The sequence below is a fragment of the Panthera pardus genome, unplaced genomic scaffold (genome assembly GCF_024362965.1).
Source record: "Panthera pardus isolate Hobbes unplaced genomic scaffold, ASM2436296v1 HiC_scaffold_13, whole genome shotgun sequence".
Lineage (NCBI taxonomy): Eukaryota > Metazoa > Chordata > Mammalia > Carnivora > Felidae > Panthera > Panthera pardus.
This window is the reverse complement of record NW_026526688.1, coordinates 113,153,160-113,167,190: the sequence shown is the minus strand read 5'-3', so window position 1 is coordinate 113,167,190 and position 14,031 is coordinate 113,153,160. Positions and strand designations below refer to the sequence as shown.

Sequence of the window (14,031 nt, the reverse complement as noted above, 5' to 3'; positions counted from 1 at the left end):
TCTACACATTCAATGCAATACCTATCAAAATAACACCAGCATTCTTCGCAGAGCTAGAACAAATAATCCTAAAATTTGTATGGAACCAGAAAATTTGTATGCAACCCAAATAGCCAAAGCAATCTTGAAAAAGAAAACCAAAGCAGGAGGCATCACAATCCCAGACTTCAAGCTGTATTACAAAGCTGTAATCATCAAGACAGCATGGTACTGGCACACACACACACTCAGATCAATGGAAGAGAATAGAGAACCCAGAAATGGACCCACAAACGTATGGCCAACTAATCTTTGACAAAGCAGGAAAGAATATCCAGTGGAATAAAAACAGTCTCTTCAGCAAGTGGTGCTGGGAAAACTGGACAGTGACATGCAGAAGAAGGAACCTGGACCACTTTCTTACACCATACACAAAAATAAACTCAAAATGGATGACCTAAACGTAAGACCTAAATGTAACATCAAAATCCTCAAGGAGAAAGCACGCAAAAACCTCTTTGATCTTGGCCGCAGCAACTTCTTACTCAACATGTCTCCAGAGGCAAGGGAAACAGAAGCAAAAATGAACTACTGGGACCTCATCAAAATAAAAAGCTCCTGCACAGCAAAGGAAACAATCAGTAAAACTAAAAGGCAACTGACAGAATGGGAGAAGATATTTGCAAATGACATATCAGATAAAGGGTTAGTATCCAAAATCTATAAAGAACTTATCAAACTCAATGCCCAAAAAACAAATAATCCAGTGAAGAAATGGGCAAAAGACATGAATAGACACTTCTCCAAAGAAGACATCCAAATGGCCAACCAACACATGAAAAAATGCTCCACATGGCTCATCATCAGGGAAATACAAATCAAAACCACAATGAGATACCATCTCACACCTGTCAGAAAGGCTAATATTAACACTCAGGCAACAACAGATGTTGGCGAGGATGTGGAGAAAGAGGATCTCTTTTCACTGCTGGTGGGAATGCAAACTGGTGCAGCCACTCTGGAAAACAGTACGGAGGTTCCTCCTTTAATTTTTCCTTAAAAAATTAAAAATAGAACTACCCTATGATCCACCAATTGCACTACTAGGTATTTAACCAAGGGATACAGGTATGGTGTTTCGAAGGGACACATGCATCCCAATGTTTATAGCAGCAGTATCAACAATAGCCAAAGTATGGAAAGAGCTGAAATGTCCATTGGTAGATGAATGGATAAAGAAGACGTGGTATGTATGTGTATATATATATATATATATATATATATATATATACACACACACACACACACACACACACACAATGGAGTATTACTCAGCAATCAAAAAGAATGAAATCTTGCCATTTGCAACTACGTGGATGGAACTGGAGGGTATTACGCAAAGTGAAATTAGTCAGAGAAAGAACAATATCATATGACTTCACTCATATGAGGGCTTTAATATACAAACAGATGAACACAAGAGAAGGGAAGCAAAAATAATATAAAAACAGGGAGGGGGACAGAACATAAGAGACTCTTAAATTTGAAGAACAAACAGAGGCTTCCTGGAGGGGTTGTAGGAGGGGGCATGGGCTAAATGGGTAAGGGGCATGAAGGAATCTACTCCTGAAACCATTGTGGCACCACATGCTAACTAACTTGGATGTAAATTAAAAAAAAAAAAAAAAAGAATGGTTGCAGAAACTAGCCTACTAATTTTTTTCATTGCATGAACTAGTTAAATTAATTGAATATATTCAAGAGCCTGGAGAAAATATCTTGATTTTAAGTGACAAGATTTTTGGTTTTAAATGGAAATTGAATCTTTGAAAAAAATCACATGGCAAAAAGAAATCTTGAAATTTCCACTGCTGCTTGCACTTAGGAAGTTTTTTTTAATGTTTATTTTTGAGAAAGAGAGAGAGCCCAAGCACAGGGAAGCACAGAAAGGGGGACAAAGGATCTGGAGAGGGCTCTGTGCTGCCAGCAGAGAGCCCAATGAGGGCTTGAATTCGTGAACCCTGAGATTGTGACCTGAGCTGAAGTGGGACGTTGGACGCTTAACTGACAGAGCCACCAGGTGCCCCTAGAAATTGAATCTTTGGAAAAATCACATGGCAAAAAGAAATCTTGAAGTTTCGACTGCTGTTTGCACTTAGGAAATAACAACTCTCAAGTTGAGACCAAACCACCTTAAGGAACTATAGAACAAAACTAAACAGTATTTTCCCTCCACTTCAACACAAGTTTATGACTGAATGAGGGCTCCTTTCTCTGAACCTTCTTATGAGGCTGAGCACCTGATTTTGAAAGGGGAAGAATTTTGTGAATTAATGATTATAAACATAAGATGAAATTCACTGATTTGCCTTTCTGTAAGTTCTGAATTTCTGTAAAAGAAAAGCATCCTACCATTCATAGGAAAGTAATAAATATTTTACTGTACTTTTCTACTTCTTACTTGTGTGAGCAAGCTTTATCTTATCTAATGAGCATTAAGAACAAAGACAAAGGTCATCCTATTTTATTAAAAAAAAATTTTTTTTAATGTTTATTTATTTTTGAGACAGAGAGACACAGAGCATGAGCAGAGGAGGGGCAGAGAGAGAGGGAGACACAGAATCTGAAACAGGCTCCAGGCTCTGAGCTGTCAGCACAGAGCCCGACGCGGGGCTCGAACTCACGGACCGTGAGATCATGACCTGAGCCGAAGTCAGACGCTTAAGCGACTGAGCCATCCAGGCGCCCCAGATCATCCTATTTCAGTTGAAAATGAAATCCCTGTATTCTGGTTTTAAGACCAACTCAGAACTGATGGTATATACAGGAAAAGTCACGAAAAGATTTCATACTAAGTAGGTAAATTTCATTATTTTTTCATTTCAAAAATAACAGTTTTACCCAAAAAGGGGCCTATATAAAGAGTTTAACAGTCACTAAAATCAGTTTGCAACCTTTACTAAATTAAAGGAAAAATGGAAGTCTCCTCAATTTGTATCAGAATTGATATCCTTTGCAACGAAAAGAAAATTACACAGAATAGGTTGGACAAAGTAAACAGATTCAGAGAAAAACATCCTTCTCTACTCAAAATAACAGATTTGCACGCACAACAATGTAGACCACTGAACTATACACTTAAAAATGAATAATATGGTAAAGTTTGTTATATGTATTTTACCAGAGTTTAAAAAAAGAGTATTGACAATTAATATTGGATCATTATGTCTACAACTTGCCGATCATGTGAGAGATATGCATATATATACATACACATACATACATACCCACACATAAACACACATACACACACACACACACACACTTTATAACATTTTTATACAGGGGTTTCTGAGACATGAAAATTATTTTAAGAGTTCTCCAGGGTAAAAAAGATAGAAAATGTCTGGTCTGCTGGATGGGAAAAGAAACTTTTCTAAGCAGGAAGTATTTGACAACAACCAAAGAGAAGCAAGGCAACGACGCTGGTCCGATTAAGCAGAGGGATGGTGTGCAACACAGGAGGGGAATAAAACTGATCAGTAGAGGACCTAGTCAATGGGGAGATTTTACTGTAGACCTTGTCAAGGAAATGGGGAGCTATCTGGGGGTCTTGCGGATGGCTATGGCACGAGTAAACTCTTTTAGTAAGGTGAGTATATCATTACATGCAGTACAGATGGAAAAGTTAAACACGAAAGCGCTTATTTTGAGGCCAAAGAGATGCTCAGGATGTGAGGGGATATTGTAGTTCCCTGTTGTTATTGCTGGACTTTAGAATTCTTGTAGATTATATCGAGGTAGAAACACTGAATGCAAATGTTAAACGAAGCAAAGCAAAATAGAGCAGGGCATTTATGAAAAACTCTCCTCTGTATGATGTACACAATTTAAAGTACATTTACCAAATCGGAATAAAAAATACATTTATCAAATTCCCTTTATATGTAGGACTGTTAGGGGCTTTTTCAAGAAGCTTATACATTACTGTAGAAAACACATTATAATTCCTACCTAGTATTTCCATAGTGAAGTTTGCAAAGTTCTTTCCGAATCAAAATAGCGCTCTGAAGTAGGTACCAATCTCCACCCTTTCAAAGAGGCAGGCAGTCGACTGTGTCCAATACCAAAGTAAGGTCTCCAAAGATTCGGGTGTAAAAGACACCAACCAAATTTAACAAAAAGGAGGTCACTAGCTTTCTTTGTTAATTTCACCAGAAGCTGAAATTAGATATCAAGGCTTAAAGAAAGAGGGACCTGTAGTATTGATGGCGTACAGCCTGTCGGTGCTCAAAACGTACTTGACAAAAAACAAAAAACGTACTTGACAAATCGAATAAACTATTTGGTGCAAAAGATAGAAATAACGGTTTGGCTTTTTATCACATAAAAATGTTTTTAAAGAACAAACAACATTTTAAAAGGAAAGTACACATACGCATCTTTTCTTCCTTTAACTAGTGAAACCACAGCACAAAAGGACGGACTAGTCAGCACAAAAGGATGGACCAGTCGAGCTCACAATCTTGCGTATTTCAAAGGGTCCAGAAAAAAAAAAAAAAAAAAAAAAGAGCTCAAAAAAACACAGGAAGCCCTCGCACTGGGTTTCGACGCGACCAGATCCACCTCGGGCCAGAGCGCGGCTGAAAACTCCTCACAACTGTGGGGTGACGAACGAGGAGGCCATTTTGCAGCCTGAGAAGCAAGGGCTCACGGCGAGTCCACAGCCACCTCTAACCGCCGGATCCCCGGGAGAGGGAGCGGATCACCAACGCCAACCGTCTCCCAGGGCAACACCGAGGCGGCACTTCCGGCAAGGTCTGGATTCAAAGGACGCCACCATTATACGTCATTTCCTCTGCTCCTCAGTAGGAAAGTGGACCTGACTGCCGTGAGCTAGTGGTTAAGGTTAGATAGTATTGCGCCTCCTCCAGCGCTGAAGGCTGTTTTGGAAAGGTGACAGCGGCGCGGGTTCCGCCGGTGACTGGCGTTTTTGTAAACCCGTCCGAGTTTCTTGTCGTTCCCCCCCCTACGTCCCCACGTTGTGCTGGTACGGTGGCCGAGGAGGCTGGTGTACGACGGAAGTAGTGGACGGGTGGGTGTGCGCGGCGGGGCCAGAGGTGCACGTGGCGTGGGTGAGTTGAGGTAGGGAGCGGGAGGAGCGGAGAATGGCTGGACGCGGAACCCAGGTGCGGGAGGGAGGGATGAGTGAAGGGATTGCGGCGTGAACACCTTGCTGCTCGCTGGGGGCGGAGGTGCTAAGCGTGGGCGACGAGGCTGGTGAGTGGTAGGTCCGCGCGCTTAAGGCTATGGGAGGGTAACATTCCTCACCCTTCGGGTTGTCACTGGCGGCTTGGCGGTGGGTGAGGTGGCAAGGTTGCTATTCTTATTATTGTCCGCCTCTATGGTCTGACCATGGCTCAGAGGGGCTAGAGGGGTTACTTGGTGTACCCTGAGGCCACAGTGACCAAAAGGTACGCACTTTTTCTCACCAGGTATAGTAAGCATGTCTTTTCGAGGCGGAGGTCGTGGAGGCTTTAATCGAGGTGGGGGCTTCAATCGCGGCGGCAGCAACAACCACTTCCGAGGTGGAGGCGGTAATTTCAGAGGTGGTGGTGGCGGCAGAGGAGGATTTGGACGAGGAGGTGGCCGCGGAGGCTTTAACAAAGGCCAAGACCAAGGACCTCCGGAACACGTAGTTTGTATGTCGGTTTCAAAGCTTACCCTACTTGGGGGAGGAAGTTGTGGGTTTAATTTTGGGAATGACGTGCTGAAAGATAGCTCTAGCAGCTCTCATACGGAAGTTACTGCTTGTTTGGGGAGTGGGGTGTGGAAGTGCTGTAAAGTGAGTTATAATAGTGCTGTAGAATGTTAAGGGGGGATCAAGAGCAAAAGAGCACTTATAATGTATCATGGAGGTGGAACTTGAGCTTGAGCTGAAAGGAAGTTATTAAATAGGTAATATTAAATAGGTAATATTGTGTGCTTACTCCTATTTTCCCCATTTTACAGATAAGAAAACTGTGATTAAGAGTTAAGTTTGTCTGCTAGAGTCGTGGTAATAAGTGATCAGTAAGTGATACGTTTGAGAGACAAAGCCAAGTTTTCTGACTCCAAAGCCCGTGCTCTCAATTACTATTCACAAATAAGAGGAGTGAGAAAAAAATTGCTCGGAAGGGAGACTACGGGGGGGGGGGGGGTGAGCAAGATAAAGGACCTAATAAGAGTAATTTTGGAGTAATTATCAATGAGGTGGGATGGAAGTTATGGAAAGTGAGAAAGAGATTTGACAGTAGAAGCCTACATCAAAGAGGAGAAAGGATGAAGAGTGTCTAATATAAAGATGAGGTTGGATCAGTGTACAAAATGGTTTGTAGAGGGTAATGGCTAGAGTCACAGGTCCTAGCACACAAGCTATTGCAACAGTCCATGCATGATGAACTGTGACCATGGTGGAAGTGAGAAAAAAAAAAAAAAGGAACAGTTTGATGGGAGAGATTTCAATGGAAACATTCAGTAGAACTTGGCTAGCACTGGGAATAAAAGATTCCAGGTTTTAAGCTTGGGTGATAGGGATGAAGAGTTGGTTTTGCAGGATGTGATGAGTGTTTTAGTTTGGGGTGACAGTCAGTTAGAAATAAAGGTAGTTCTTTTGAGATTCCACACTTCCTTGAAAAAGAGTGAAGCATCATTGGTGAAGAGGTGGTAGGGAGAAGTTATAAAAGGGGAGGGAAAAAAAAGAACAAAGACTAATTTACAGTTAGGGACTGGGGAGAAGAAAACAGATAGCAGAATGTAAGTATAGTGCTTAGTAATGATAGTTATTATAATAAAACACCTGTTTGGGGTTATTTGGTCTTACTGTACTAAGTACTTGATGTTTATCATTGTACTTATTCCTCACAGTACGATATATTAGATGTTGGTACTGTTATTAGCCCCTTACTAAAGATGAGGACACTGACGCAGAGATGTGAGAGCCTTATCCCAGGCCACAAAGCTAATATGTTGTGCAGTTTGGGCTTTTTTCTTTTTTTTTTTTCCTTGCCTCAGAGGAGAACAGATAAAGTGAAATCCCAGGTACCCAAAAGAAAGCTTCCAGATAATGTTGGGTCAATATTATTTGAGACTGTTTTATATTTTAACATTTTTTTGTCCTATTTCAGTATTAGGAGAGTTCCTGCATCCCTGTGAAGATGACATAGTTTGTAAATGTACTACAGACGAAAATAAGGTGCCTTATTTCAATGCTCCAGTTTATTTAGAGAACAAAGAACAAATTGGTAAAGTGGATGAAATATTTGGACAACTTAGAGATTTTGTATCCTTTTTAATTAGAAGGCCCAATGATCTTTTTGAAGGGTTACCATTTGCTTTTTCTGGAGCTAAGTATTGGTTTAATTAAACTTCTTCATTAAATTGGACAGAGTATTGCTAAGATTGGACCGTAAAGGAGAATCAAGAGAAGAGAATATATCTCCATATATTACAAAGGCTCTATAAGAGTGACTTCCTTTTTGGAAGGTTTTAGAAATGATTGTCATTTGGATAAGTGCTACAGGATTAAGGTACTTTGCCTTGATTATGATGATGCCACTGGAATAGTGTGTAATTAGAAGTTTTAGAAACAAAAACTTCATTTCCTTTTAGAAACTCATTTCTTTGCCTACATATTGCCATATATTCTAAACTTGTTATTAAAATTACATATGAATTCAGAAGGTTACCTTCTTTGATCTTAATTGTTCCTTAATATAACTAATAGTATTTTTCTGTTAAATTGTCAGAAAATATGAAGGCATCTTCCTTTAAAAAACTGCAGAAGGTGAGTCAAGCTTATAACTAGGATCGTTGGTTTTATAAGTGAATGACCTTCCTTAGGACAGTGCTACGTAGAGCCCTTGAGACTCCCCCAGTATATCGTAAATTGAGGTGTTCTGTATTTTAGACGTTGAACTTACTGATCTTTAGAAGTAATTTATTTAAGGGGCGCCTGGGCGGTTCAGTGAGTTAAATGTCTGACTCTTGATTTCGGCTCAGGTCACGGTCTCAGGTGCGTGAGTTCTGAGCCCTGCATCGGGTTCTGTGCTGATGCCGCAGATCCTACTTGGAGTTCTCTCTTTACTTCTCTCTGTGTCCCTGCTCCTGCTCTCTCGCACGTGTGCTCTCTCAAAATAAATAAACTTAAAAAAATGTAATTAATACAGGCTTTCAGAAATTATTCTTATATTAGCAAATTCTATAACTGCTGGCGTACGTTTGTTAGTTTATGTAAAACTCTTTTATTGGACATCTTATAGGACCAGACATTCTAAGTTAAAACATTAAATTATGAAACATTAGAAGTCAGATATTAAATGATTTCACAAATAATTTCAATAACATTATGATACATGCTGTGAAGGAGAAATACATATTACTATGCAAATGCTAGCATTGGGACCAAATTTAGTATGTTGGCTTTCTGAGGAAGTGAGCTAAAAGCTGAGACCTGCAAGTTGACTAGGGGTGATTCCCAAACCTAGTTGCACATTAGAGTATGTGGGGGAGCTTTTAAGGTCACGTATTTCTTGGTTCCACTTAAAAATTTGAGCTAGTAAGTCTTAGTTAGGGACCAGGATTCAACTGTAAAAAGGAAAGCTCCTGGACAGTTTTGATGTAGTTAAGATAATTTTGATGTAGTTTGGAACCACTGCTAGTCAAAGAGGAGGAGAAAGCACATTACAAGTAGAGAAAACAGTAAGTGCAAGTCTCTAAGACAGTAAGCCAATTTAAGGATCTGAAAAAGGCAGAAGTATAGCTTGGGCATAGAACATTTATGAGCGACTAGATTACGGTAAGCAGTGGCTGGATTACTTAATGCCTTCAGGTTATGGGAAAGAGTTTAGACATTAGGTTTAGTTTTGTTTTTAAATATTAGGATGAATATGATTAAGTTTATACTTAAAAAGACCACTGACAAAATAAAAGAGTACCCTGGAAAGCGGCTAGTACTGTATGTGAAGGGGCCAAGTCGGAGACTGCTGCATTAGTCCCAGAAGAGGTAACATTTTGGATTAGGGTAGTAGTGACAGTAGAAATGGAGAAGAGTGAATGGATTTATGAGAGATAGAGGAAGTAGCCATCCATAGATCTTGGTAATTGATCAGTTGAAGTTAAAAAATGTCACCACCCTGGAACACCTGGGGGTCTCAGTCATTTGAGCATCCAACTCTTGATGTTGGCTCAGGTCATGATCCCAGAGTTGTGGGATCAAGCCCCGCATTGGGGTCTGTGCTGAGAATGGAGCCTGCTTTGGATTCTTTCCCTCTCTGCCCCACCCTAGTGCGCATGTAAATAATTAAAAAAAAAATATCCCCACCTTTCAGATGTGTGATTTCAACATCTCTGTGGACAGTGTCACCACAGTACCAAAATAGGAAACACTGGAGAAAAAGGGAATAGGGGGAAGATGATAAATTCGGTTTTAGACATAATGAGTTTGAAGCACTTGTGAGATATTCACACAGGAGCTCGAAGGAAGAGTCTGGACTAGAGACGGAATTGGAAAGTTGTCATTGTAGACAGTATATGATACAGTCTGGGAAGAAAGAATGAGAAAAAGAGCTTTGGGGTACCTCCTAAATTTATATGTCTCTTGGAGACCGAGAAGTCACACTAGTAAACACGGAGGACGCAAATCAGGAGAATTTCATAAAAGAGGTTATCAACCAAAGTCAGGAGAACAGTGTTTCCAATGGGAAGTGCTCAACTGTGGCAAAACGTTGCTTCCAAGTGTTCTTTAGATTTAGCAACAGGGAGGTCAAAAGGTTATGGCACCAGTGGAGTGGGCCCAGAACCCTGATACGAATAGGAGATGAGATGGGGACAGTGTTCTGTTGCTAGCATAGGGCTGCTACTGGCTGTAGAAACCTGACAAGTATCCCCGGGGAAATGAACTGATTCAGGTGGGCCTGACAGCCCAGCTTCTCATTTGGTGACCTGAAAAAAAGAATTTGCTTGTGATAGCCATTTAAATTTGATCCCCATGCCTGCCTTTTCTCACAGTATTATTTGAAGATTTAGTACTTAGTATTTTTTATCATCAGATGCTAAATTGGTACATTCTACCTCTCCCCATTTCTAGATCCACTGTTATGGTTTGGGCCCTCCTTATCCAGCCTATGTTATTATAATAATCTCTAGACTAGTGCCACCCAATTGAATTTTCTGTAGTGATGAAAACTCGTGCCTAGTACAACAGCCACTAACCATTTGTAGCTATCATACACCTGAAATGTGGCTAATGTAACTCAGGAACTGAATTTTTAGTTGTTAATTAATTTAAATAGCCACATGTGGCTAGTGGCTGCCATATCGGGCAGTGCAGAGCTAGGTACTATTTTTAATGAATGGGCTCTGAAGGAAAGAAGAATGATAAGGTGGTCTAAAGAGGGATTCAGACATCTTGTTATAAGTAATACATTTATCATTTTGAAATTCCTTATGCATGTTTTATGTAAAATTGAGATACACCCCATTATGTTTCATTACTGTGCAAAATAACCTCTTTAATTCCAAATAATGGATGGGTTTAGTTTATGCATATTCTCTATTACTTTGTATGTTCAGCAAGTAGTTACTGATTTGATCCTTTATTAAAGTCTTAAAATAGCAAGTGTGCCTGGGCTTTATTTTGAATTTTAATGTTAAGGTTTTAAAAGGTTTCATTTTTCTTAGGGCAAGTCTGTAGAGTGAAAATGTAGTTAATTTTTGGAAGACATCTGTTTCTAAAGAGAAATGAGATTGAATTGGTCTAGGTTTTTATTTCTATACATGTAATGCTTATTGTGTGCAAAGTTGAAGTGCTTTTATACATTACTCTTTTGATCTTCACCAAGACTGTGGGGTAGGCACTTGATTCTCTTCATTTGACAGGTCAGAAAACTAAGGCACAAAGAAGTTAAGTCTTTGCCCACGGCTACACAGTAGTTAATAGAGTTGAGATTTCAACCCAGGTTGTTTTGAGTTGTGTGTAGTTCTTAATGACTGTACTGTACTCCTTTCCAAATCATCACATTAATCGTTTCTGTTACACTTCCAGTTTTATATAGACCCATATAAACTGCTACCACTGCAGAGGTTTTTACCTCGGCCTCCCGGTGAGAAGGGACCTCCAAGAGGTGGTGGCAGGGGAGGTCGAGGAGGAGGAAGAGGCGGAGGTGGCAGAGGTGGCAGAGGTGGTAAGTTACTTGTGAGGGAAATTTCTAATGAGATTTCACAGCTGCAGCCAGTTCACATAGTACACTTTAATTTTGTATATAGGGAAACCTCCCTTATGTTTATTTTTTTAGAAAAACTAGTTTCGAATCTTGGCAGGTTGCCATAGGAATAATGCTTAGTTTCAATGACTGACTTTTCAAAAACCTAATAAAGTATAATTTTGAGAGATTTTATCTCTGTGGGGTTATTCACGTTTTGTTGAACATTTTATAAAGTATAAGATTATCTTGACTGAATTTTAGTTTTTTAATTAATATCACTGGGTGTTGAATTTATGCTGAGAGCTTGTCGTATTCTTTTCACACGGATGTATGTTCCTGTAATATTCAGCAGAGCCTTGTAGGCTAGGTGATAGCCTTATTTTGGATGAGGAAATGAGAGGCTAACAAAAGTTAATTTGCCCTAATTGAGCCGTTGGCAGTCCCAGAAATAAAACCCCTATCTTCTGATGTTATGTCAAAGACTTAACCAATAAATTCATTGCTTGGATTTCAGCATTTTGATATAGGTATGTCCCAAAACTTTTGTAACATTCATCATTATGAGGGTTAGATGATGAACAGGGCTGGGGATAAGGTGGGGTGCAGCACTGAGTAGGACTAGATCTGGGAGTAGTGGTGTGGTGGGTGGGTGACAGGATGATGGCAAAGTAGGCTTTAGGAAGGGGAGCTGCAAATTAGTTGGACATCTTCTGTTACTGAATCAGAAAGTAGAGAGAATTCTCTTTTCACCTTTGCCTTTCTTAATTTAATTATTTCACTCTAAACGTCCTTTTTTTTCGGTCCAGATAGCTAGGAGGTTATCTCTTTAAGAAATCTGAAAATACGTCTTTCTTAAATATTTTTGAGAATCTAATAAGCTCCCCTTTATTCCCATTCTATATTCAATCTCATATGTAACATTGAAAAAACTGACTCGTCTGTCTTAAAACTTCTATATTTTTATACCATTATTTTAGAAATGTTGGTTTTTCCTCTTCTTACGATTCATCATTCCTTACAAAGTTAGCAACCAAAAGAAGTAAAAATGGAGACTCAAACAGGAGGCCAAATATGTGTTGGATACTTCAAAAGTTTAAATTTTCTATTCAACATGTGAGCATCAGTGCTGCTCCATATGCAGCTGAATTAACTTTAAATATTGTATTTATTATAGTATCCCCAGAGTGAAACCATTCCTGTCTGCTACCTTTTGTTCTTAGGATAAAAAGCCTTCATTCAATCAAAAAAGTAATTAATGTGAGCAAAAGTTGAGGTATTCCTACATTTAACAGCAGGGCTAAATAGGACTTCAAAGAAACCAGCTTTTGTAATTCATTAAAACAGAATACTTGCTTAGAAAGTTGTAATCTAGGGTGTTAGGCTGATGGGAGTAGGATAGGGTACAGTAATTTAAAATTTCCTCTGTTTTTAGGTGGTTTCAGAGGAGGAAGAGGAGGTGGAGGTTTCAGAGGAGGAAGAGGAGGTGGAGGTTTCAGAGGTGAGTGTGAAGAAAAGTCTTTGAATCTCTGAATTTCTGAAATTGATATTATCTCCCCTTTAAAGTTTCTGTTCAGTTTTATTTGTTTCCCCAGTATATAGAACACTATGGTGTTCTTGGCTGTAGCCTATTATATAGCTTTATTTTATGTCACTTTCTTGCTTTTCCCTTTGAAGGGTAAATAAAATGTAATATGAATGATAGTTAAATTTGGTAAATCGGTTGGCTAAACAGTATAAGAACTAATGCTGAATTGAAACTTGACATTTGGAATATAGCCCTATTAAAATTCATTTTTCTGTAGACTTAATACTTTCATTTTCTGTTAACCAGGAAGAGGACATTAAGTGTAACATTAACAGAGAAACTTCCTGCATGATCTACTTCTATGGATCAGAAACTTGTTTCCTGAGCAAGTTTTGAAGAACTGGTCCTCTTAGGACAGTGGAACTGAAATGTCAACGCCATGCAAAAATGAGTGCAGCAGAATAAGCAGTTTTGCTCTAAAAGAGTATGAGCAAGTATTTTCATGTTTTGTACAAGCTTGGAACTCTGGGTGCTTAATAAATGGACAGTTTTCATTTGAAGCATACTTGGAATTTTTAAAATAAAGTGTTTTATTTCTTTAAGTTATGTAGACCTGTGTTTATTAAACCAGAGCTAATTTTGAAGTTAAAAGGAACAAGTAAGCTTAGACCCAGTGGATTTCAGATAGAAAAATGATTTGTTTACATAAATAACTGATCTTTAAAAATTTTTTTTAACATTTATTTATTTTTGAGAGGCAGAGAGAAACCGAGCACAAGTGGGGGAGGGGCAGAGAGAGAAGGAGACCCAGAATCCGAAGCAGGCTCCAGGCTCTGAGCTGTCAGCACAGAGCCCGATGTGGGGCCCGAACTCACAAACCATGAGATCATGACCTGAGCTGAAGTTGGACACTTAACTGACTGAGCCACTCAGGTGCCCTGTATATAGCTAATCTTTAAAACAGTAGGTGAGTAGAACAATACTTTAACATTATTTATAATTAACACCTCTTTTCAAAATCTTTGCCTTTTGTATATGAGAACATAAGCACCCTTTATTGCATTTCACTTTTGTACATAAGTGATACATAAGACTATTCTAAGCCTCATCCCAGTATAGCTTCTCTGCATCAGTCATGAAGCATGAAAAAGTAGTTTGTACTTACCACACTCAAACTATAAAGCTTTTATCTACAGCAGATAAATTTGGAATTGTTTTTTCTTCAGTTCTTACAAATGAAATTTAAATGGATGCCAAAACTAGGTATAATCTCTTATAGAAAAG

At 39.2% G+C, this 14,031-nt stretch overlaps 2 protein-coding genes across 8 annotated transcripts in view; one reads left to right on the top strand and one right to left on the bottom strand.

The window, feature by feature from the left end:
• The window catches only part of CFI (complement factor I), an 86,922-nt gene extending 82,432 nt beyond the window's left edge, over positions 1–4,490 (bottom strand). Inside the window, exon 1 of the mRNA XM_019417438.2 lies at positions 3,994–4,490. The gene's annotated coding sequence lies outside the window, so the exon portion shown is untranslated. The remainder of the gene's footprint in view (positions 1–3,993) is intronic.
• A 172-nt stretch (positions 4,491–4,662) lies between these two features.
• GAR1 (GAR1 ribonucleoprotein) lies at positions 4,663–13,353 on the top strand. 7 transcript variants are annotated; one of them, XM_019417511.2, is made up of 7 exons: positions 4,663–4,797; positions 5,475–5,681; positions 7,146–7,300; positions 7,745–7,804; positions 11,063–11,201; positions 12,655–12,720; positions 13,054–13,353. In XM_019417511.2, exons 2-7 carry the CDS (start codon positions 5,486–5,488, stop codon positions 13,065–13,067), a joined length of 630 nt encoding a protein of 209 aa, XP_019273056.1. In that variant the 5' UTR covers positions 4,663–4,797; positions 5,475–5,485; the 3' UTR covers positions 13,068–13,353. The 7 variants fall into 7 exon arrangements, with proteins under 7 accessions (XP_019273056.1, XP_019273048.1, XP_019273036.1 ...); XM_019417503.2 differs by lacking the exon at positions 4,663–4,797 and adding an exon at positions 4,826–4,935; XM_019417491.2 differs by lacking the exon at positions 4,663–4,797 and adding an exon at positions 4,832–5,029.
• Positions 13,354–14,031: the final 678 nt, after the last annotated feature.